Source organism: Mchenga conophoros, linkage group LG17 (assembly GCF_057382185.1).
Source record: "Mchenga conophoros isolate Kocher_MC1m ecotype Shallow Benthic linkage group LG17, M_conophoros_male_GT1.1, whole genome shotgun sequence".
NCBI classification, from domain to species: domain Eukaryota; kingdom Metazoa; phylum Chordata; class Actinopteri; order Cichliformes; family Cichlidae; genus Mchenga; species Mchenga conophoros.
This window is the reverse complement of record NC_140542.1, coordinates 21080709-21105121: the sequence shown is the minus strand read 5'-3', so window position 1 is coordinate 21105121 and position 24413 is coordinate 21080709. Positions and strand designations below refer to the sequence as shown.

General features: G+C 41.6%; 2 protein-coding genes across 4 annotated transcripts in view; both read right to left on the bottom strand.

Moving 5' to 3' along the window:
- The window catches only part of upf2 (UPF2 regulator of nonsense mediated mRNA decay), a 34277-nt gene extending 21492 nt beyond the window's left edge, over positions 1–12785 (bottom strand). For 2 of the 3 annotated variants that reach the window (XM_085250787.1, XM_085250788.1), the window contains exons 1-13: positions 12734–12784; positions 10476–10569; positions 8011–8379; positions 6162–6941; positions 5931–6091; positions 5648–5839; positions 5418–5567; positions 2230–2333; positions 2053–2138; positions 1835–1943; positions 1604–1717; positions 1185–1301; positions 645–1034 (exon numbers count right to left, since the gene is read on the bottom strand). In XM_085250787.1, the coding sequence (XP_085106913.1) occupies positions 645–1034; positions 1185–1301; positions 1604–1717; positions 1835–1943; positions 2053–2138; positions 2230–2333; positions 5418–5567; positions 5648–5839; positions 5931–6091; positions 6162–6941; positions 8011–8378 (2571 nt within the window). In that variant the 5' untranslated portion in view covers position 8379; positions 10476–10569; positions 12734–12784. Of the gene's footprint in view, positions 1–644; positions 1035–1184; positions 1302–1603; positions 1718–1834; positions 1944–2052; positions 2139–2229; positions 2334–5417; positions 5568–5647; positions 5840–5930; positions 6092–6161; positions 6942–8010; positions 8380–10475; positions 10570–12733 lie in introns of all 3 variants that reach the window. The other variant, XM_085250786.1, reaches the window with a different exon arrangement.
- A 3813-nt stretch (positions 12786–16598) lies between these two features.
- Positions 16599–23852, bottom strand: slc35e3 (solute carrier family 35 member E3). Its single transcript, XM_085251299.1, has 9 exons — positions 23698–23852; positions 23389–23584; positions 21618–22078; positions 21372–21482; positions 21231–21290; positions 19693–19791; positions 19276–19358; positions 18279–18363; positions 16599–18192 (listed from the first exon to the last, which is right to left on the bottom strand). Exons 3-9 carry the CDS (start codon positions 22008–22010, stop codon positions 18091–18093), a joined length of 933 nt encoding a protein of 310 aa, XP_085107425.1. The 5' UTR covers positions 22011–22078; positions 23389–23584; positions 23698–23852; the 3' UTR covers positions 16599–18090.
- Between the last annotated feature and the right edge of the window lie 561 nt (positions 23853–24413).

Sequence of the window (24413 nt, the reverse complement as noted above, 5' to 3'; positions counted from 1 at the left end):
GCCTTACATGAACATGAATAATTTCTATCACTCGACTGGAGATCCTTTTTATTTTGTGTGTGTAAGCAAACATCAGGGCCAACTGAAACAGTTTTCCCAACATGTAAAAAAAAAAAAAAGAAAAAAAAGAAAAGAAAATGTAGGAAAAAAATACATTCAAGAATATAAAGAACACCCGCTCTTTGGCACTTATTAGTGAAGCATAAATGAAAAAAAGGACTAGATTTCTCAAGAGAAAGCTGAAGAGAAATAATATCGACAGCAAGAAGGAGCAACGTCCTTCTAGCTTCTTCGATATGATCTCTGACTGAATGTGACCGGAGTGAAAGTAAATCAAGCGAGCTCGAGAGAGAAAAAGAACGCAAGCTTCGCCATGGTCTGATCTTTCCACAGTCTGCAGTTAAATAAAACCTTTTGCACACATTCAGTCTGCTCATTGTCATGGATACCAGAACAAACATTTTGGGTCAGCGTCAGACTGATAATACATTCCAAATGTTGGGCCAGTGCATCCCTAATGGCAATAAATATAGAAATTACTGATCAGAGAATCAAATTACAGTCCTATAAACTACTAAGGGCTCAGTTAAGGATGAAACACAAAAGCATATCTTGTTTTCAGACTTGATTTTGCTTCTTCTTACCTCCATGCCGAGCCGGATGTCCTCCAGGACACCGTCCACCACGTGGATCCCCACGTCCTCCTGGTAGGCCACCAGGCCAGCCAGCAGGTTGGCCACACAGTGGATGCTGTTGTACTTCACGTTCCAGATGTTGACCATGCAGCAGATCAGGTAGCTCTTCACCTCGGGGTCCTGCCATGGCAGCTTGCGCATCTGCCTCAACACCTTCTCTGTGGTGACCTTGGACAGGTCCTTATAGAGCAATTTGCAGATGTACTCCTGCAGCGGCGGCCTCTTCTTCTTCACCGTCTTCTCCATGGGCGGCGGGTTGCAGTAGTAGTAGGCGTTCTCCACCATGGTTACGTAGCGGGCATCAAGGTGCTGGGCCTGCTTTTTGCGCATCATTTGTTCCTGGAGCACACATGGGACAAAAGTCAGGCTAAAAACCACTCATTTATCTTTATATTCAAATATTTTCTCTGTTTTTGTCCTTTTCTATATCACATTCTAGTTATCTGCTTCAAAGTGAACAGAAGCCCAGCGAAGAGGACCAGTACTGACCAGCAGGACACTGGTGCGCAGGTGAGAGTCGGGGGATCTGAAGAGGAAGCGGCCGCAGGTCTCCAGCAGTGTGCAGGCCATCTCTATGTGATGGTGCGTAAAATCAGACAGCAGCATCTGGAGGAGGAGGAGACATGGACAGAAATCTATAACAGCTAAGCTGGATGTCGTCTCGCCGGCTGTGTTGTTATTCTGATGCATGCACACAGCAGAGTGAGCTCTGGAAGCATTTCGTGCTTGTTATCACAGTGAGGATGAAGGTAAGTAAGTTTAGTTTTTCACATCTTCATCTTAATGTGGCATTTTGTTTGGGATCTGATTGGATGAGCAGAGATGTTGCTAAAAGTGTTTGTTTTCTTGTACAGGGATTTAAAGACAAACAGCCTGATGTGACTCAGACAGTGGCTTCTTTCACCCACCTTGAGACACTGAAGTGTGTCTGTCTTCGAGAACATCTTGAACTTGGCCAACTCGCCGATAAATCTGACGGTTTTATTCTTGGTCTCGATGTTGATCTGATCCTTCTTCCGAATCTAGAAACACAGATTCGATTCATAATGTTGGCAAGTGTTTTTAATGCAAACATGATGGAAAAAAGCAAAGTATGACAAATCTATTTAAAACCTGATGTAAGTGAGCAGAGAACCTACATGAAACCTGAAGTCTCCCTTCAGCATGGAGCACAGGTCCTCCGCCACGTCTGACATGCATGGATGCAGCGTCGCCACCAGACGAGAGTAGAAGGGCAGGAGATCCAACCTGCAAGAGGAGAATGACTCAGTGCACCGCTCACAATCACACAATCAGTCATGATGATAGCACCCCCTTGTGGTGATTAAAGGTAAATGCCAAACCAGATGAAACCTACCTCTGTCTGGGGACAGTGAAGAGAGCACGGACAAGCTTCCTCCTGTTAGACTTGGTGTTCATGTTCATGCAGAAGTCCATGGCAGCCTGTAGGAATCACCAGAGATCATAAACCTTTACAAACTATCCAACATCTGGAAGCTCATTGTTTTCCTTGGATCAGTGTGTTTGTCCTCACCTTGTCTATGAGGTCTCTGTTGACACAGTTGGGAAGCTGCTGGATGAAAGCATCCACGATTAGCTTCAGGTGAGACCCCGTGTTAGCTTCCTCGTCCTCTTGTTCTGCACAGACAGAAACAAATGTTCACTTTGTATGCAGTTCAAATGAAACCAATGCAATGTGTATGTTCCACTTATTGTTCATAGTTTTGTCTATACAAGGATTTCTGCACCATTTTAAAAACTCAAAGTATTAGGCCACATCTCTTAATCTCTGAATTAAGATATTTTTAGTCCTATATCCATGCAGTCTTCCTTTTTGTGAAACAAAAAAAAGAGGATGCCACTACTGCAACTAGTCAGTTCATAAGATTTCTTACCTCCTAGATATTACAAAATCAACTGTAAGTCAGCGCTGCTTCTGTGAATCAACTGCCCCCATCTCATCCTGTTGCCATCATCCTCCTGTCACACCAACCCTTGTACGTCCTCCTTCACTACATCCATCCTTCCTCTCTAATCTTCTTTTCCTTCTGCAGCTTCTTTTCCTTCTTGTCCTCTGCAGCTCCATCTTCATCATCCTTTATCTGATATATCCACCAACCCTCCTCTGCACATGTCCAAACCACCTCTCTGTCCACTGTTACACTTCTGACCCAAGCATTAGGTAAATTCATACATTCCAAGTAGAGCTGGGCGATATGAGATTTTTTCATATCACGATATGTTTTTTTCATTTCAGGCGATAACGATATCTATCACGATATAAGCCAAATAACTATATTTGTAAGATTTAAATGTGCCGTTGCTCACAAGTAAAATGTGAAATAATCAGCAGCTTGTTTTTATTTAAATATTTATTTCCCATAATAAGTTCAACAGGGTAGATGTACTTAAGGAACATGAGACTTTTTCAGATAAATAAAGGCAAATATTGCAAACTACACAAAAGGCAGCCGCTAAAGCGTTTAAGTTTCAAAATAGAACAAACAAAACAGACTAAACTGTCAATTCCACTTAGAAACAAAATATTAATTCTAAAAATAAATCTTAGTTTGTTTTACAGAAGAACAGACAAAACTAACTTTTGTCAATATCAAATAAACTGAGAACTAAAAGGAAATTCTCAATCTCTCCTTGTTGTATAGCTGAGCTTTTCAAACAGTTTTAACAGTTACTTTAGTCTGACAAAAGCCGAATGACGAATTAGCGCTTCCAGTCAGAGACTGAGGCTACGTCCACGCGTACACGGGTATTTTTGAAAACGGAGATTTTCCGTTTTCGTTTTAAAAAATAATCCCGTCCACACATAAAGGCAGAAATGAAGGAAAACGCTGCTATGAACATGCCAAAGCAGCAGGTGGCGCTAGATTCCTAACCGTGCAGAAATGTTGGCCAATCAGAAGTCTAGAAGCCTCGGTGGGAAAAAGTAAACAAAGCTGGGGCATAGAAGCAGAACCGAGTCGTATGTGTGGAGGGACAGTAACTGTGTGTATATGTAAGCATTTAAACACTGCAGAGAGTAGAATTAACAGTAACAGTATTGTAGAAATTCATTTCACCGAAACAATAACGTGGCGCACAGTGTGACGCATGCACCAGTTTATTGTATTTCCAGACTTGCTTTCGGCACAATTTACAGTGCACGCTACTCTGTTTTTTGTCAGACTTGAAATAGCCGAAATACCTTCACACTACGGAACTTCTATGGCTCTTCCGTTCGACAATCTCTCCGGCATTGGAACCATCATCTGTTTTCTCTTCGGTCACGCTCGGTTGATTTTTCTAGTCGGCACACTCATTTCCTCCATTACGCGCTGGCTCCATTACCCGCTGGCTGCTTCCCAAACAAACACACGTGTGGCTTGGCACTTGTGCTGTACGTAACAAGTCACGCGACGTGACGCTGCGGCTGTGATTGGTTCGGCTCTGCGCTACTTAATTTGGATTGGCTGACCTTTTTTTTTTTTTTTTGAGGACAAGAGCGGCGAGGTCTATCGCGATAGCTTAATTTCTCTATCGAGTAAAAGTTTTATCGCGATACATATCGTTATCGTTCTATCGCCCAGCTCTAATTCCAAGCTGTAGAACCTACTCGCAGAAGACCCAGTAAATCTCACAGACTGCATAAAAGATGGACTAGGTGCCATCTAGTGGTCTACAAAAAAACAAAGCCAATACTTGAGTGACTTAAGCCTGCATTTCTTCTAAAGGCCAGCAGAGAGCGCTTCTGCGAGCTGTTAAAGAAGCTGGCTGTATCCCAATTCAGGGTCTGCAGCCTTAAAGGCCGCATTTTAAGGCCGATTACGTCACCGCGACGCGACGAAGGCTGTCCCAATTCGAAGGCTGCTCGAAATGCGGCCCTCAAATGCGTCCTTCATTTCCCTGAATTTTAAGGACGTGGCGGTGTAGACTTAGGGGCCCAACATATCCCAGAATGCATAGTGCGGCGATGGGTGTGGATAATTTTGCCGAAAAAAACGGCGGACGAGGGGCGCTTGAAGAGTAAACTTTAAGTAAGTACTGAATATTATGTCACTTATTTATGTGCAAATGTTTAATAACGAAGAACATGAAAACATTACTGTTGGCCACATGTCGGCAAAGTTATGTGACATTAGTGACGTTTGTACAAACTTGTTTTTAAAGCCCTTACTTTAAAATATACACCATTCAATAGCTGAGCTTAATCTTACAGAGAATGATCAAAGGTCATGTAGAAACAAACAAACTAATGAACAAAAGATTTTCTCCTTCATTTCTGTCAAACAATGCTGTATGTAACGTTTCCAGCTGTTAGTATCATGGTTGCTAGGCAACCTGGGCAGCGCAACGGAGGCTAGACCGTCCCATTTCACAAGCCTCGCACTTCCGGCCTTAGCGGTCTTTAAGTACGCGGCCCTTGTGGACCGTTAAGGCTGCGTACTTTAAGGCTGAATTGGGATACAGCCATTGTATAGACGTTTATGATGAAGCAGCCTTTGGCTCCTCTGATCTTTGACCTCAGTAACCATTTTCCTGATGAGTTTATGGGCTAGTTTTAAGTCCTATTGTTCATTTAGTAAATTATAGTCCAATCAGATTAAAGGACAAACCGGTGTATTTTCATTGGCTAACTTGTGATTAAACACTGTCAGCCAATGAGCATGCAGTAACACATCATCATAGAAGTAGTACAGTAGCTGTTTTCTGGAAAATCCTGTTTACCTTGTTCATCGAGCAGTTTTTTGGCCAGCTCTTCATTTTCCACCTCGTCTGAGCCCTCTAGTTCAAGAGGTTCATCTGTGATGTCCAGAGCCTCGAGCTCCAGCTCCAGCTCCTCTGTTGTGCTGCCCGCATCCTTCCCCTCTCTGCCATCTGAACCCAACAGCAGCACGGTCAAAACAAAGTACACAAATCTCTTCCTTTTTTGTAAGCATGGGTGTTTTATAACATACCTTTGGCATCCTCCTTCTCTTTGCCCTGACTGCTCTTCTCGTTGTCCTTAAAGAGGATGGCGGGCACAAATGCCTTCAAGTCCACCAAGTTCTCATAGAAGTTACGAGCGTCTTCGTCTTCCCAGATCCCTCCTTCCAGGTCATACTCTCCAGGCTTCCCGGGGGTGAAGATGTCGATCCCGGGGCCGTGCTCTGTGACAGCAGAGCCATGATAATATCAGATATTAACAAAAAATTGACAGGGTATAATATGAGGAAGAAAAAAAAATGTGAGGCCACACACCCTCCTGCACAGTCTTGTCCTGAGGCAGCTCGGGCATGTTTTCATCCAGCAGATCAGCCAGAGACTGAGTGTTGGCCAGCAGCTTCTGGTAGGAAGTGGCAAATTCCTCGTACTGCTTGTGTCGGTCCTCGCTCAACTCTCCTTTGGAATGCAAGATCCGCCTGAAGAGGACAAAAAGTTAGGTATGCTCAAACAATCACGCAGTGGTTTCCCGTAACAGCTGAACCTCACCTGTTCTGTCTCTCAATGTTCTGCAGCTCCCGGTGGTCCTTCTTCAGGTGTTTGGTGAGTGATGTGAAGTATTCCCGCAGAAGATTCTGGAAGGGCTGCTGCTTCTCACTGCTGATGATCTCGCTGGGAGGGAAAGCCAAGCCAAACTTCTCGGCCGCCAGTTTCACCTTGCGGGGCACCAGCCCAGCAATGTCGTCCCCGCAGTGCTTACAGAAGCTGATCACCACGGAAACATGGGTGTGCGTCTCGCGGTCAGCCCCAATTATGTTTTTCAGCTGCTCGTAAATGAGCGAGAGACCCTCTTTGTCTGTGAAGAGACCGACGATGGTGAGCTCGGCGATGAAGCGGAGGTCTGTGCGCAGCTTGCTTACGTTGGGTGCCTTCTCCTCCTTCCTGGCTTCAAAGTGCTTCTTCCAGGCCTGCAAGAGCAACGGGGCAAACTCGGCGTACCTCTGGTGGAAGAGCGAGCACAGATGGACCGCGCAGCCGACATCTGAGATCTTCAGCTTCGCTTCCACAACGGAGCTCACAGCCTCACCGATGTACTTGCTGAGGTTGAGTGAGGCAAAGTCGTTGGAGAGTGAGTCTCGCTGCTGCTCGGTCAGCGTGCGCAGCTTCTTCACGAAGGCGGTGTTCTTTTTAAGGCTCGAGTCCAGGCGGCTAAAGAAGGCCTCTTCAGGACGACCCTCCTGGGCATTCTGGTTCTTGCTGCGCAGTTCCTTCCTACACTGATGGCGCTCCCATGCCTCCTGGTACAGCTGATGCCCCTCCTCCTTCTCCCTGTAGAGATGGGGTGACCCGCAGAAAGAGGCGTGATTAAAGAAAGATAGTAAAACCAGTGCAGTTGTTTCGGGTGCTACAGTGGCCCTAAGACTAACATCAGGGGTTGAGATGGATGGTGGTGATCAACTCTGGCTCTGCGAAAGGTCAAGTCAAACATATACACGCTGGACCAGCAGACACATCACTTCCTCTTATGTTTATTTCTTAAATGAAGGTCATGCTGACATCAACATGCTTTTAAAACATAAAAACACATGTTCTTGTATCAGGTTTTTAAAAGTAGGAGACACAAAAGAAAACTTTCATCTGCACACAGTGTATGACAAACTTTTAACTTAAGGTTTAAGTGGCTGAGCTTTATCACATTTTTTACATGTTACTGTATTAAGTATTTTACACAAAGGCCACATGGAGATATTTAAATAAACTCACCTGATCAGCTTGCATTTGAACTCAACTACAGCCATTTTAGGGAATCTAGAAATTTTGTGTAGTTCATTTATTACATGCAAATTTACAGCTTTTAAACCCAACAGATTAAACTGTGCACAAGCAGATGAAGCACTGATGTGGAGAGGTTTTGTATTTCTAGTACATTAGGATCCCATTAAAGATCATCTTTGAATTCAAATTTATTAATGCTAAATTAGAAAAACTACAGAGATTCATCTTGGGATAAAGATGTAGGTCAAACCGCCATTTTATCAGCTCTTATGTAGCCAAATCTCCATTTTATTGTGAATTTTAGTGCAGTGTATTATTCTACAGACTTTAAAAACAAGTCTTTGTATGCCTTCCCCACTCTTATTATGCTTATATACTAATGAGCCTCAGCATAACCACTGACCAAAATTTGTGCTGGATTTTGACGATAATGTTGTTCTTCTATATGATGTGGACCAAGACCACAGCCCTGCGCTTGGCAGATTTGTTAACATTGGTGTGTCCACACCTTCCTCCAATAAGTGTGGCTAAGATTAAGTAAGCGGTAGAATTGATCTAAATGGCATTTTAAACATTGCTAAAATCGCTATTAACTCAGAATTTAACAATCAAGATGACTTACTTGAGGAGGGCAGCCTCCTCCTCACGTTGTCTTTTGGCTTCCTCCTCTTTAAGCTTCCTCTCCTGCTCCTCTTGCTGCCTTTTCTCTTCCTCTTCCTTCTTCTTCTGCTCCTCCTCTGCCTTCAGTTTTTCCTCCTCTTTCTTCTTCCGCTCCTTCTCCTCCTTCTTTTTCTTTTCTTCCTCCAGCCGCTTCCTCTTCTCCTCCTTGCCGCAGTCTTTTTTGCTGCTCATTTTGGCCTCGTCTTTGGCCTTGTCCCGAGCAGATGCCGGCCTCCTCTCAGCCTCCCTGTCCTTCTCCTTTTCCTTGTTGCTGAAGGTGCAAACATCTTTCTCATCCATGTTTACTGAGCGCTTGCGTTCAGCAGGCATACTGAGGAAGGACAACGAGAAAAGCTTAATGGCAATAGATGCTGCTGTATAAGTTAAAGAATCATACAACAATCTGTGCTTTTTTGAAAATATTTCCATCAGCCTCTTATTAAAATTAAAATATTAATTATCAGCTTTGTTATTAAATATTCTGATTTCCTTTGATTCTATTCGACCATCCAATTTAAGAAAAAACCCTCAGGGGGGTATGGAACTTGTTGTCCAAAATCGTCAAATCAACAAACCAACCATTTACGATCAAACAAACTCAGCTTATATGGGTCCAAGTTACATTTACACCGAATAATACAGTCAAGTATAAAAACATTTATACTTTTAATTTTTTTTTTTTACATGCACATTCCACTGACACTGTGACATACAGTGCTGTACTTTGCAGCTGAGTTTCATTCCTGATGTTACTGAGGTAATAAGCTGCACATATAACATCTATCTGCAGATAATAGTGCACTTATAACATACTGTAAATAAGAGAATACATGAAAATATGGCACCTGCATTTTAAATTGAAACTCTGATAATAACCTGCTCCCAACACAGTGATGTGTTCAGCATCAGTTACCATGGTGATTTAGCCAACTAAAAAGAGAGACACTGAAACCTATGATTTGAATCTCAAGACAGCTCACTAAACCATTCATCTCACTTCAGAGTACACCCCTCTGGACTCTCACTGTGGGTGGGGCTGCAGGTACACTCAATAGCAGTGAACTAAGTGAGGAAACGATGTACAGTATCTCACAAGTACACCCCTCACATTTTTGTAAAGATTTTATTATATTTTTCCATGGGACAACATGAAAAATCATGTCTGTTCTGTTTGTAAAAACTTAAAAGTTAAAAATAACAATTTAAATAAAATAAATAAATAATAATCAAGTGGACCACTTGGAAAAATAAATCCTTTGGGCATTTCTTTTGGCCTTCAGACAATAATTCTGATTGTTACAGTGCTCAACGGAACATTCAAAAAAATAAATGAATCAATTGGGCCAGTTTCATTTAGGCATTTACTCACTTTTGTTGGCAGCGGTTTAGGCAATAATGGGTGTGGGTTGAGTTATTTAGAGATGACAGCAAATTTACACTGTTGTACAAGCTGTACACTCACTTCTTTATATTGTATCAAAGTGTCATTTCTTCAACGTTGGCCCATGAAAAGACATAAGAACATATTTACAAAAATTTAAGGGGCAGACAGATACATCTATATCAATTCATTTTGAAGATGTTTTGAAACAAATCAAAAATAAGTAACTAAAATTAAACATGCACACAGACTATCGTTGTACTGCTGTGTGTGAACCGCACAGATAAGCCCAACGATTTCCTGTTTACCTGACACATTAAAACAAATTCAGGATTGATATAATCTAAAAGTCACGTCTAAAGTCTCCAGACACAAAATGGAGGAAGGGTCATCGTGATGAGATGTCATAAGGGCCTAAAATAAAAAAAAATAATTCAGTTTAATCAAACATTCAGACAGAAACTCCACGTAAACACGGCTGAACGGGCCCTGCAGGTGAGCAGGTAAATCAAGCGAGAAGCTCCTTAAAGCTGACACCTGTCCGCGCGTGTAAACGCCGTTTGGTTCGTGCACGTTTTTAAAAAAGAAGAGATTAACATTAAACGTGTAATGCTGTTCCACTGTAAACGCTACGTTCAACAGAATCAACCTTTTGGGGTTGAACTTGTAATGTTAAAGTCAGCGTGACAGCCGCCCACGCAGACTCCGCCTGTTATCCGCCAAACCTGCGTCAGCCTCCTCCGTGTGAACAGCTTAGCAGAAGCTTCACTTTAAAAGACAAGGAGAAAGCCGCGTTCACAGCGCCCAGCAGACGCTGCGACGTTTTTAAACGAACAAACAAATTTATAACAAAAAAGAGCTAGTGTTAGCACGGCTAGCGAGTTTAGCTCAAATGGACTTAGCGAAAACAGGCACAAACAAACGCTTAGACAGCGCAAAACTGACAGACAGTAATTACAACGCAAATTTACAAACATACAGCAAGCACTCCCTGTTTAGAGAAGCCTAGTTTCTTCTAAATAATATGTAAAGATGAGCGGGGTTACCTGTTAGCCGTAGCAAAACAAACATCGGTTCATCCGTGCTGGTTTCCGGGTGAACAGCATCAGGACCCTCTCGTTTTGGAGTTCCAAATTATGCCTGATTAAAAATGTATAAGTTACCTTACATTTTCTCCGATACATGAGAGCATTTTTATTCTGGGCTTTCTAAACGATTACCTTAACAATTTAATCTTCAAAGACGTGAATAATATTGTATTATATATTAAAATTATTGTCTCCCCAACAGCCAGCATTCCAGACTACTAACAGGTCAGACAATGGCTGTATCCCAATTCAGGGTCTGCAGCCTTAAAGTACGCAGCCTTAACGGTCCATAGGACAATCTTAAATAAGTGGTTACAAAGAGACATCACAATTTTTGGAAGAATATTATTAACCAAAATGGATAGTTTATCTAGATTTATATATCCAGCTTACTCTTTATCAATATCAAATAAAGTTATTAAAATAATTAATAGCATGAATTTTAATTTTATTTGGAGAAATAAGTGCCAATATATATCTAAAGATGATTTGGTTAAACCATACATTGAAGGCGGTGGAAACGCAATTGATTTTGATATAATGAATGGTGTTTTGAAACTTAAATGGTTAAAATCCTTCCTAAATAATCCACACTCCATTTGGATTTTATACCAAGTAAGGTCTTTAACACACTGGGGGGTATCGATTTTCTCCTAAAATGTGACTTTGAAATTACTAAGCTACCTGTTAAACTCTCTGAATTCCATAAACAGGTCCTTCTTTATTGGAAAATGTTATTTAAACATAATTTCACTCCACATAATAGCCCAATTTGGAACAATAGATATATACTGATGAACAGAAAATCTATTTTTATTCAAGATTGGTTATCAAAAGGTGTTTGGGCAATTGCCCATTTTGTAGATGAGGAAGGACATGTTCTAGGACATCAAGATTTTTGCCAAAAGTTTAATATCCAATGTTCTAAAAGTAAATTTAATCGGGTTATAAAATCCATTCCATTGTCACTTAAAAACATAGTTGTAAATGATATAATATATTCTGACATCTCCCCCAAGTTAAGGCAATTATATATAGATCGCATTCAATTTTGTGATGCTAAATGCAATAATAAGTTTCTAAGATCTTCATTAAGGAGTCTTTATTCTCCAAATTTACTTAGACGTAATTACATATTAAAAGATTTCCAAAGGGAAGAAATTGAAAAAATAAGAACTGATTATATCACCTTCCCTATCCCTCCTAAAGGGAAAGAAGTCCAATTTAAAATCTTGAACAAAATTTACCCGACAAATAGACTCCTTGGTGATAGATTCAAAATAGAAACGGGTAATTGTGTATTTTGTGAAACAGAAGAGGAGGATTTGGACCATCTATTCTTTTTGTGCAATTTTATACAAATATTTTGGTTGGATTTTCATACCTGGCTTTATTCCAGTGGGATTCAAATTACCCTATTTACCTTAAATATGATAATGTTTGGAGTGTTTTTGAAAGAAAAGAAAACTAATTATGGTGTTAATATGTTATTAATCATGTGCAAGCAATTTATACATAAATGTCGTTTTCCTAAGACTAAACCAACACTAGCTTACTGGAAAAACGACTTAAACCTGTTGGTTAAATCTTTGACCTTAGTTAAAAAATAAAAAGGCTGCTTTTTTTGTTTCCTTTGTGGAAGATTTTGATTTAGTAAGTTAATAATCTGTTAAGTTATGTGACCCCATCTTTATATTTTCTTTTTCCTATGTATGAAAGTTGTTAATATGTAAGGAATGTTTATTCTCTGAATCTGTAATATATGGTGCATTTTGTTTGTATGTTAATATTACTAAAAAAAAAAAAAAAAAAAGCCTTAACGGTCCACAAGGGCCGCGTTCTTAAAGACCGCTAAGGCCGGAAATGCGAGGCTTGTGAAATGGGACGGTCTAGCCTCCGTTGCGCTGCCCAGGTTGCCTAGCAACCATGATACTAACAGCTGGAAACGTTACATACAGCATTGTTTGACAGAAATGCAGGAGAAAATCTTTTGTTCATTTGTTTGTTTGTTTCTACATAAGCTTTGATCATTCTCTGTAAGATTAAGCTCAGCTATTGAATGGTGTATATTTTAAAGTAAAGGCTTTAAAAACAAGTTTGTACAAACGTCACTAATGTCACATAACTTTGCCGACATGTGGCCAACAGTAATGTTTTCATGTTCTTCGTTATTAAACATTTGCACATAAATAAGTGACATAATATTCAGTACTTACTTAAAGTTTACTCTTCGAGCGCCCCTCGTCCGCCGTTTTTTTCGGCAAAATTATCCACACCCATCGCCGCGCTATGCATTCTGGGATATGTTGGGCCCCTAAGTCTACACCGCCACATCCTTAAAATTCAGGGAAATGAAGGACGCATTTGAGGGCCGCATTTCGAGCAGCCTTCGAATTGGGACAGCCTTCGTCGCGTCGCGGTGACGTAATCGGGCTTAAAATGCGGCCTTTAAGGCTGCAGACCCTGAATTGGGATACAGCCTATATATACATATGTATGTATGTATGTATGTGTATATATATATATATATATATATATATATAGCTATATATATAGGATCGCAAGTTCGATTCCTGCCTGGGGCGTCTGTATCCAGTAAGGGTCCTAAGGCTAGACCCCCTATGCTAAGCGAGCCTACCGCAGACATGAGCGAGACAGATAAATATGAAGGCGTGCCGGCTCGGACGTCGCCCGGATCAACAAGGTCCGCGTCAGGTGTTGAGGAACCAGGGCACCCTGACGAAAAGTGGGCTACTGGAACAAGAAGGCATCGGTGAGCAAGAGACGAAAACAGGGCGTTGTTGGAATGCTACTACGCAAGTAACCCCGGCGGAAGGGGCTACATGAATAGGATGAGGGACCTATGGATTCTTCGATACCCAACATCCACAATGACGGCGAAACAACTAGTAGCTCAGTGTTCCAACATTCGAAAGAAGGGACTGCTCTCACAGCTAGAGATTGACGAGGTACAACACAAATGCTACGGCAAGGAGGAGTCAGGACGCCAGGTCAGGGGGGGAGATATCATCACCCCCACCCCCACTGCTGTTCTGCATAGGCCTGAACCCCCTCAGTGAGATCATTAACAAGACTGGCTACAGATACCGACTACGGAACGGAGCAGTTGTCAGCCACCTCCTGTACATGGATGACATCAAACTGTATGCCAAGAGTGAACGAGACATCGATTCACTGATCCACACTACCAGGCTATACAGCAATGACATTGGAATGTCGTTCGGACTGGAGAAGTGTAGTCGGATGGTAACAAAGAGAGGGAAGGTAGTCAGAACTGAGGGGATTGAACTACCAGAAGGCAACATTGCAGACATAGAGGACAGTTACAAGTACCTGGGGATCCCGCAGGCAAATGGGAACCATGAAGAGGCCGCTAGAAAGGCTGCAACCACCAAGTACCTGCAGAGGGTCAGGCAAGTCCTGAGGAGTCAGCTGAATGGTAAGAACAAGATCCGGGCCATCAACACGTACGCCCTGCCCGTGATCAGGTACCCTGCTGGGGTAATAGGCTGGCCAAAGGAGGAGATAGAAGCCACTGACATAAAGACAAGAAAGCTCCTTACCATGCATGGAGGGTTTCATCCCAAGTCCAGAACCCTGAGGCTGTACGCTAAGCGGAAGGAAGGGGGCCGGGGACTGGTGAGTGTCAGCACCACAGTCCAGGATGAGACAACGAACATCCAAGAATACATTGGGAAGATGGCCCCAACTGACCGAGTGCTCAGTGAAAACCTCAGGCAGCAGAAACCCAAGAAAGAGGAGGGAGACGAGGAACCATCATGGAAGGACAGGCCCCTGCACGGTATGTACCACCGGCAGATAGAGGAGGTGGCTGATATCCAGAAATCCTACCAGTGGCTGGACAAAGCTGGACTGAAAGACAGCACAGAGGCACTAATCATGGCAGCACAAGAACAAGCTCTGAGTACAAGATCCATAGAGGCTGGGGTCTATCACACCAGGCAAGACCCCAGGTGCAGGCTGTGTAAAGATGCCCCAGAGACAATCCAGCACATAACAGCAGGGTGCAAGATGCTAGCAGGCAAGGCATACATGGAACGCCATAACCAAGTGGCCGGCATAGTGTACAGGAACATCTGTGCCGAGTATAACCTGGAAGTCCCGAGGTCAAAATGGGAGATGCCCCCAAGGGTGGTGCAGAATGACCGAGCTAAGATCCTGTGGGACTTCCAGATACAGACGGACAAAATGGTGGTGGCTAACCAACCGGACATAGTGGTGGTAGACAAACAGAAGAAGACGGCCGTAGTGATCGATGTAGCGGTTCCGAATGACAGCAATATCAGGAAGAAGGAACACGAGAAGCTGGAGAAATACCAAGGGCTCAGAGAAGAGCTCGAGAGGATGTGGAGGGTGAAGGTAACGGTGGTCCCCGTGGTAATCGGAGCACTAGGTGCGGTGACTCCCAAGCTAGGCGAGTGGCTCCAGCAGATCCCGGGAACAACATCGGAGATCTCTGTCCAGAAGAGCGCAGTCCTGGGAACAGCTAAGATACTGCGCAGGCCTCAAGCTCCCAGGCCTCTGGTAGAGGACCCGAGCTTGAAGGATAGACCGCCCGCAGGGGCGTGCTGAGTGTTTTTTTTTTAATTTTTATATATATATATATATATATGCAACCATCCAAAGCAACCGACAGTGCACGAAAGAGGGAAGAAGACAGGGTGGAGTGGTTAGCACTGAGACAGACTGACTCCCGTCCTATGGTAGCAACCCTCAACCGGATAAGCAGAAGAGAATGGATGTATGGTTTAGAAGACGGTGACAGATACAACAAGACAGACAACAAGGCTGAAGTACTTTTCCCAAGTATTCACAGAATTCAGACAGCTCTTATTGTGGCTGCGCTTCAGGGACACTTCACTCAGTTAGAAACTTTCCCAAGAGAAATGAACTATTCAGCTGTGGCTCTAGTTCTGCCTTTCCCTCTTTTCCACTTTCTCTCATTGTGCTTTTCACAAGTCTCTGATTCCTCTTGTGATTTTAGCAGTATGTATTTCATCAGCTTTTAAAGCTAACTTTTCCTTTTATTTTTATTCGGCCTCCCAGAGCCTGCATTTTAGTCCTCTCTTCCCAAAAATAACACTTCTGAATACCATCTATACATACCCACAGTGGTAGCAGCAGGATGCCCGCAGTATGCAGTTTAATAACAGTTCTCGGGTTTTGCTCATTCCTCAGAGAGTAGAGATTTATTTAAACACACTCTTTCCACTTGTTCATTCATCTGAAATTCCCTCCTGGCACAGCCTTGCTGTGTGTGTGTGTATGTTACAATTGCAGCTTTATTGGCACGGTATGAACGAGGCACACATGCATGTGAGGGGAAACCCAGGGACGCTCCACAGCGAAGCCATTCACTGGAGAACTCCACTTAGGTGTGGTTATATTATAACATGCTTATTACAGATGACAACCGTGTGCTTTTTTACGATGTCATGTCTGGACGATTAATGATGAAAATGCTGCCCTTCCTAAAGAGGGTGTTTAAACCATTCTGCTAACTTCCAACTCCATATTTTACAGACATGCAAAGCTACTGCTGTAAAGCTCAAACTCAGTTCATCCTCACCCTTTAAACCAACTCTCTTCTCATTGGCTGCCTCCAATACACAGGTTTGAACAGCAGGTGCGTAGAGGTTCTGTGCACAAGATGTCTGTTTATGCAACATTCCTTCTTGCTTAATACAAAGTGAAGAGTAGATAAGACTGCATGTCAGAAATTTTAGCTCAGACTTTGGCCACGTTTAATAAAAGAAGTCATTTTAAAAGCATATTTATGATAGCAAGTAAACAAGATCATAAAGACTAACGGATGGTGTTTTTTTTTCAGGAGCACCACATCTAGATACTTGTGTACCCTCAAACAATGCAAACTGCCACTAAATTTGTTTTTATTCAGCAGGCTGAATTTGCTTAATACAGTGAAATATAAACAAGAAAGCTCTACTGAGCATGCTCAGCACGAGGATGTCAGATTGAGGACTACATGTTCAGAAGCTGCTGTACATCACAAAGTGTCATGAAGAAGAAATCACTGTAGATGCAGAAGATTAAAGTTTTATTTCAACAGTTCTTTGAGCAACTGAATATTTCTCCAGATATGTAATCCACAATAGCAGATCGTCATGCTTCGCTGAGCCACGTCCCCAAAATCCCACCTGTACCATCAACAGGGTCAAGACAAAGGATCAGGAAAAAAAACCCCAAACAATGCAATATGTCTCTAAATAACAGCTACACAAGCTAAGAAAATTTTATCAAAAAAAATACTAATTTTAAAAAGTTACATCAGCAATGAATGTGGCTAAATCTGAAATAAAACTAGACCTATCGCAGACTCTAAACAACAACAAAACCCCCCAACAGATTAATGAATCATTCAGGGCAGTGTCTGATTTGAAGGGCCAAACAAATAACGTTTGCAAAATCCACAAAAATTTTACACAGCAAACTCAGTCCTGCAGAACTGCAACGAGTCACTTTTCAGCTCAGTAACAGGAGCCAGAGACTCAGAAATGGAAGAAACCATCATTTTATAAACCAGTTCACTTTGACCCATTTCTGCCTGATTATAAAGTCTTCCACAAATTTTAGAAGTTTATGGAGAAGTTATTTAGTAACTGATTATTGAATATTGAACCTCATTTATCACTTCATACCACCTGTAAGTTACTGGTATTTGACTTGCAATCAAATTAATTTTCATCAGTCTATGGAAATTACTTATACAGAAAGGCTGATAACAGAAAAGCTTCTGCCACTGACTTCTTCTTTGGAAAACTGCTGTAGCCCCAACAGTGTCTGAGTTTCTGTGTTCATGATCTGTAAGTCACTGAGATGATTTAATAAGTAAAATCCTTCAAATTTCACTTCAAATCAAATTGGTTTCTTCCAGTGGTTGATGGATAACAGGTGGGACCTGACAGAAGTATTCACTATGTAAACTTGTTTAAACATGTCCATGCAGATTGCTGATGGATTCCCATCAATGTCTTCTGCCTTCATGTCTGGACTATCATAAATGTCGAAGTCCTTCAACTCTACAGCTAATGTGAGTACCAAAAATCAGAAAAACAGCAGATGATGATGCAATTTTTCTAATATTACTGTAATTGCAATTTTTTTTCAGCCTCCAGCAGTAGATGAAGGTTTGGTGTCCTGAAGGATCTTTCACAGAGCTCAACTGCAGCCTTCTTTTGATTGGTTGGTTTAAACCACACCTCCATCCATCTGTGTTAAAGCTGCGTGATGAGAGTGATTTAACACTTGAGGAGCTGCCTTTGTTATGAGTTTCAGGTTTCTTTAAGACTTTGGATCAGTGCTGCTGAAGCTCAGTGGAAGTAGTACGAACAGCAGTGTTAACATGCCATATACGTTTAAATCTGACACGATCCACGATGAAATCCCTTCTCTTCTAAAAAAATACCTGTAATAAAAATGGTAAAAATATCTAAAGAGGTATCTCCAGCCGGTCTCACTGTGGATGGCCAATAGCAGGAGTCTGTGCAGCAGACCAACATGTAAAGATGGCCTAGGGTCTTTGAGCCAGCCGGCTCTTCCCTTCTTCCTGCTCCATCAGCTTGAAGTGAGTGTAGGACAGGATACCTGCCAGAGTACAGAGGATCCCCAACGCCTGAGTGAGAGACGGGAGGAGAGTAGAAGGTTTGGAAACTGAAAACTGCCTGGTTTGACTCATCAGAGCAGCACAGGAAGACTCACCTGGTTGAGTGAGAGTGGGTCATGGAAGAGCAGGTATCCACCAACCAGTGTGATGCAGAATTTAAAATGACCAAACATGTTATAGCTGTGAACTAGAATCAGGATAACAACATTTATGAATGTCATCTGAAATATTTGTACCAGAAGGACCTTGAGGCAAACCCCTCAGCACTATTCTGAAAAGACCACAACTCTTCCAGAAGTCTCTGAAGACCTCTTCAAGATGTTTAATTGCAATTTGCTTTTTTTTTTTTTTACCACTTATCTGGGTCAGAGGTGTAAGGAACGCAATCAATGGAGAAATGTACAGGCCTTTCTCTCTTTTGTGACTTTCTGGAAGGATAACATGTTCAACATGCCTTAAAAACACTAGTTAGATGCCTGAACTACATCAACTGCCTACTTTTGATTTAGATGAGCATTAGGTTAGACAGCTCCTCACAAAATACCAATAAAACCAGAAACCTAAAACCGCCTTAAAAAATTCTTAAAAAAAAAAAAAGTTCCAAAAACCTGGGTGAGTCCTCAAAACCTAAGAAAAACAGCGAAATGATCAAGAAGACACAAAACCTTTAATATAAAAGTTCTCAACCCTTAAAGAGGTGTTTGGTTTGGAGTTCTTGAATCCCTAAAAAGCTCCTCACAAAGACTTCAAGACGCTGAAACACGAAAACTGACTCAAGGAGGTTTTAAATCTTTCCAAGACATAAACAGGTTCACTGTAAAGAACTTCTTAAACACCATTTTAAGAAGTTCTGCAACCCTTTCAATAAGACTAGAAAGTTTGATACATATGTAGCTCCCAAAGCTGCCAGAGAAAACCAATGTCTCCCCTGAAGGAGATCAGGAACACAAGAAGTCCAAAGAAAGCCTCATATTTGCACAAATTACTTCAGTTTACTTATTTATTAAAGTAAACTCCAACGAGATCCACGACAAACTGAAGCAACCACTGACATTACAAGACCTCTTCTGGCCCACAAGTGTTTGAGGATACGTAACAGGTGAGGTGTTTCCAATGATCCAGTAGATGGATAGGTTGACCAGGAAAGCCACCACGCCCGAGAACAGCACAGTCATCTAGAAGGAAGAAGAAAGCAGCCAGAAGAAAAGGAAAACACTGTTACCAGCTGCTCCAAATCTCAAACTAAGACTTGGAACATGAGTCAATGTATTAAATTAAACACTTCTATCTATTAATACATATAGCAGTATTTAATAACCAACTGACCAATGTGACTATCAGCAGAACAGACAGGCAGAATAAATGCCCCGCTTTTAATGTCTTTGATAAAATGTGGCAGACTATTACTTGGAAAGTCCCAGACATTAGATCCAATTGCAGATCATGTAGCTGCAGTTGTGTGCGTCTTTTTAAATGGTGTGTTAGTGTGTGTGTCATGTTGAGTCTGACCAGAGCAGGCAAAGACCAGGGTCCAAATATTCCTCCGGATCCAGTCAGCGGCTCAAACAGTGGAACGATGCAGAGCAGGAAGGCTGACGATAGAGGAGCCTAAAAGGACAGTCTGTGCAGTAAAAATCTACAGCCATTGCATTATAACAAGTATAAAATATAAATAACATCCTACTATTACTCCAAAGCTCTCAGCTAATCTGTCTCTGACCTGTAATGTGTCTTTAAGACACATTGCTTAATAGACACTGAAGCTGATTAACGTTTGATTTTACTGCTCTAGTCTACACTGTGTTGGTGAGGTGACAATCGTCAAACAATCTTTTAATTAATACATTTTAAATAATTAATTTTAAAGTTGTCTTTTTTTTTTTAAACAAAAACCTTGAAAACTATGTTAAATACGTGGTACTAAAGATCTAGTGGACAAAGTACTTTTTAATTCCAAGTCCAATTCCAATACCATCATTTGGAACTGAATGGTACAAACAAGCTCTAAACCAAACATCAGCAGATCTAGAGGCAATTTGCAAGTCATTATGAAGAAGCCCTATATGACGGTAACAGGTCCTGAATAATTTATATCAGCAAGTTACAGGACGAGCCATAGGCCAACGTCAAAGCCCCAAATCATCTGAAAGTATCAAAAAGTACCAACATAACTCTAGATGACAACTCGTAACAAGTCCCACATAATTCTGTACCAGCGGGTCCAAGAAAATATCATGAATCCAAATCAAGACACAATTGAGCAACCTGCAAATCAAAAATGAAAATTTTAAGTCTCTAAGAATCCCAAGAAAAGAATAACAAGTCCCAATTCCAGTTTTAATGTAAGGCCAAACATTCCTAGAAATATACTTATTAAAACCTAGGAAATAATCCAAATGAAATGAATAATAGTACAAAAATTAAGCCCAGGGTCTAAAGTCCCTATCCAGTTTGCTGTCCAAAATCAAAAGCCCAGTTGTTCATCAACAAGTCCTGTAATAAATCATTAGCATTACAAGTTTCAAGAAAAGGGAAACAAGTCCAAAATAAAATATTAGCAAGTAAACAAATATTAAAGATCTAATTTCCAACTCCAGTTCCAAAAAAAATGCAAAGAAGTCCTGGGACTAAATCTGAAAGTCTTAGGCCAAATCCCAAATGAAAGGGAACAAAGTCCAAAGCCTTGCATCTTCAGTCTGGTTCCAAGTCGAGACAAGCCAGCGAGTCTCCAATTATGACCCTAAACTAAAGCTACAAACCTCAGGCCCCAATAAAAGGAAATAAATCTAAAATCAAGTCTCTGGTCAAAATAAATAAATAAAATCAACAAGTACAAAAGTCTTGTTGCAAATTCCAAAATAGAGTTCCAAATCAATTCTAACATCTTATAAAATCCACAGACAAAACAATAATAAATAATGACCAACAACTCAAGGCAAGCAAAGTAAGCAGTCCAGTTCTACCCCCATCGCATAATAACCAGTATTACATAGGAAAACTGATTAGATTATCTAACTCTAGATACTGAGTTTGAGGCTGGGTCTCACCTGATAGTATAAAAGCTGCATGGAGTTCACCTGGAGCTCATGTTGCTTTGCCCCCACCCACTGAGAGAGAAATGTGGAGAACAGTTAATTACTTTACTTCAGTCTCTGTGGAGTGTTTTGTCAGCATATACATTTACTCACCACTTGGTAAAGTGACGTCACCAGAACTCCAAGAGACGCGAACACAATCCCCAGCAAGTTGAACCGCACATCATAGTACGAGTTCAGTATCACTCCTAATGTTATGGGTACCTGAGGAGAGGGGAACAGATTGTGCTGACATTGTTTCTCACTTACCCCAAAGTGACCCAAACCCCAGTATCCTGTAAGAATCATTCAGATTGGCATGTTTCTACAGCTCTAACAAGCAGATGGGACTTTGCTAACCAGTGTAAGTTTAATCTTGGTGGAGAAGGTCTTCTTGTAGTAGGTGGTCTGGATGAGGATGATGACGGGAGTGGTCATTGCTTTAGCCAACTGGTACGTTCCTATCGAATTGTTCTGTAGGGAAAGGTTGGTAAATACCACGAACCCGCAGAAGCTCAGAGCCAGCCACACGATCCTGCGAATCGGAAGGCTTTTTGGAGCAAAAACATCCATTTTCTGGCAGAAGTAGAGTCCCAGCCAGGTGACCACAAAGTGAACGAGGGTCAGGGTCATGTTGGGGAAGCCATAGTGTACGTAGATCCATTTGTTGATGAAGACGATACAGATGGAGGAGAATAGATTGACCAGCAGGCCAGCAACAATGCTCCTGTTGGCTAAAAAGCTGGCAGCCATGATCTGGGAGGCCTCAGAGTTAAAGTTACTCAGACGGAGCTTTGTTGAACTTAGCTGAGCTGCTCACACTGGCCAAAGAGAGATACGAGTGTTAGAAAGTCTAAAACTAAAAAAAAAAAAACAGTCAAGACGCTCATGGTACCATACAAGCTACAAGCAAGATAAGTGTTTTTCTATTTTGAGAATCCAACAACTACAATTAAAAAAAATCATTAAAAGGTTTAACAAAAGCACTGAATTAACTATATGAAGGTAAATATATTATCATATTTATACATAGACCTCAATTTTTGAGTCTCAGACGTAATTGAGCAAACTAACTTAAATATAGGGATTATTTTTGGTACTTGGATGAAAGTCAGTGATCACCAAATGCTGCATTTACTACTTTGAGATGCTCCGCCATGCCTTTACTTCAGCTCCTGTCAGCTGCTGCTTGTTTTATTGAGTCTTCAGTCACAGAAAGGCTGTTTTATTGGTTTGAGATCAGGTGACTGACTTGTCCAATGAAGAATATCACATTATTATTATTATTTTAGTTTACTTTTGCAGCCTTCTTTAGGTCATTATGAATTTCCACTTTGAAGCTATCTGATCAGTTTTGTGTCATTTGTCTGATTGTGAGGAGCGAGTACAACCCTTTACACTTTGCAATCCATCCTCATGTTTCTGTAAGCAATCACTTCAATAATAAGCATTAATAGTAACCAGTATTTGCACCTTGTTGTAAATCATCTCCATTTCCATTCATGAAGTCATCCCTTAGTTATAGACTTTGACTGTGATACACTTGCCCAAGTCTTTTACTTGGTTAGATGTCATAAAGTTGTTTTTATTATCTGTAGTGGCCTTTTGGGCCTTTGGGTGCTGCTGGGCTGAGCAGTGCGTTTACTTGGTGACTTATGAAGTTTCTGCTCTCTATCATAGATTTATTTGTGTTTTTAGGGTAATAATGGCTAAGCCACGTTAGGCGTCCCAGTGAACAAATAGTTATGGACCTAACTGAATATTAGAGATTAATATTGGTGTTTTTACTCCAATACACTGAAAGCACACAAAAGAAAGTTCCTTAAATTGTAATCCAGTGTCGTAAATAGCATAATAATCGTTAAGCCCTCTCCAAGCCTTCAGACTACCGGAGGGAACATTTTGCCGTTTGTAATGGTTAACGGTTAAAATAACGGAGTTCTGCCTGATGCTCGGTCTTACTTTATGTTTTACTTAAAACCATTAGGTGGAAACCGGTAGAGCTACTCAAGTTCACAGCTCCACTCACATCTAAAACGATACGTAGTATATATATAAAAAAAAAAAAAAAAAAAAAAAAAAAGACTTATCCGCTTCTCTGTCTGTCTGCCAGGCACTGAATAAAGTTTACCTCGGGTCATCTTTCCATTTGCCTCCCTGCTTCTCCTCCGTCTCGCCTTGCTGCCGCCAAACAAACCCCGGAGAGGTACCGGTCTTCCCCGGCGTTCGAAGCTCCTCTCCCGGCCTCTGCAGTGCCCAAATCCCCGCTGCTGTGCCGGAGGAATGTCTTCCCTGCTCTTCCGCAGATCGTAACACAGCCGTGACTTCTAGCAGCAGGAGAAGAAAAAAAACACCCAGTGAGTGAATATGTTCCTGCTTCCTCCCAGTTTAACACCGTTTACCGTTTGTGTCTATCAAGCAACAGCGGCTGCTAACGGACCGGAGGGAAGAGGAGCGCAGAGGTGGTCTATGTGGCAGATGTCTCCCTCCATAGAGAAACTAAGCCGGGTGCAGAATTTGCAGAATGCCACAATGAAGGGTTTTCCAGCATGTTTAAGTCCGTGCCAAAGCATCTCAGTCTGATTTAAGTCCAAACTGACTGGGCCACACAAAGAACCTAAAGGGCAGCAGCCCCAGACATTCACACTACCACTATGTTTGACTGTTAGTATGATGGTCTTTTTATGAAATGTGGTGTTAGTTTTATGTGAGGTGTAACAGGACTTAAACCTTCTAAAAGTATATTTTTCCCAAAATATTCTGTGGACTTTGGGATCATCAAGATGTGTTTTGGCTAACATGAGACTAGCCTTTGGCCTGTCTTTGGTCAGTGGTTTTCTCCTTGGAACTCGCCATTTTTGCCCAGCTGTTTTCTTATTGTTGAATCATAAACTCTCAACTTAACTGGGGAAGGTGAGGTCTGCAGTTCTTTAGCTGTTGTTCAGGGGCTTTTGTGACCTCCTGGATGAGTCATTGATGGGCTCTTGGAAGATTTTTTGGTTGACAACTCCTGGGAATTTTCACTACTGTTGCAAGTTTTGTGGATAATAGATGTCACTGTGGTTCACTGGAGTCCCAAAGACTTGGAAATATCTTTGTAACCTTTTCTACACTGATCGATGTCAGTGACTTTGGTTCTTATTCATTTCTTTATAT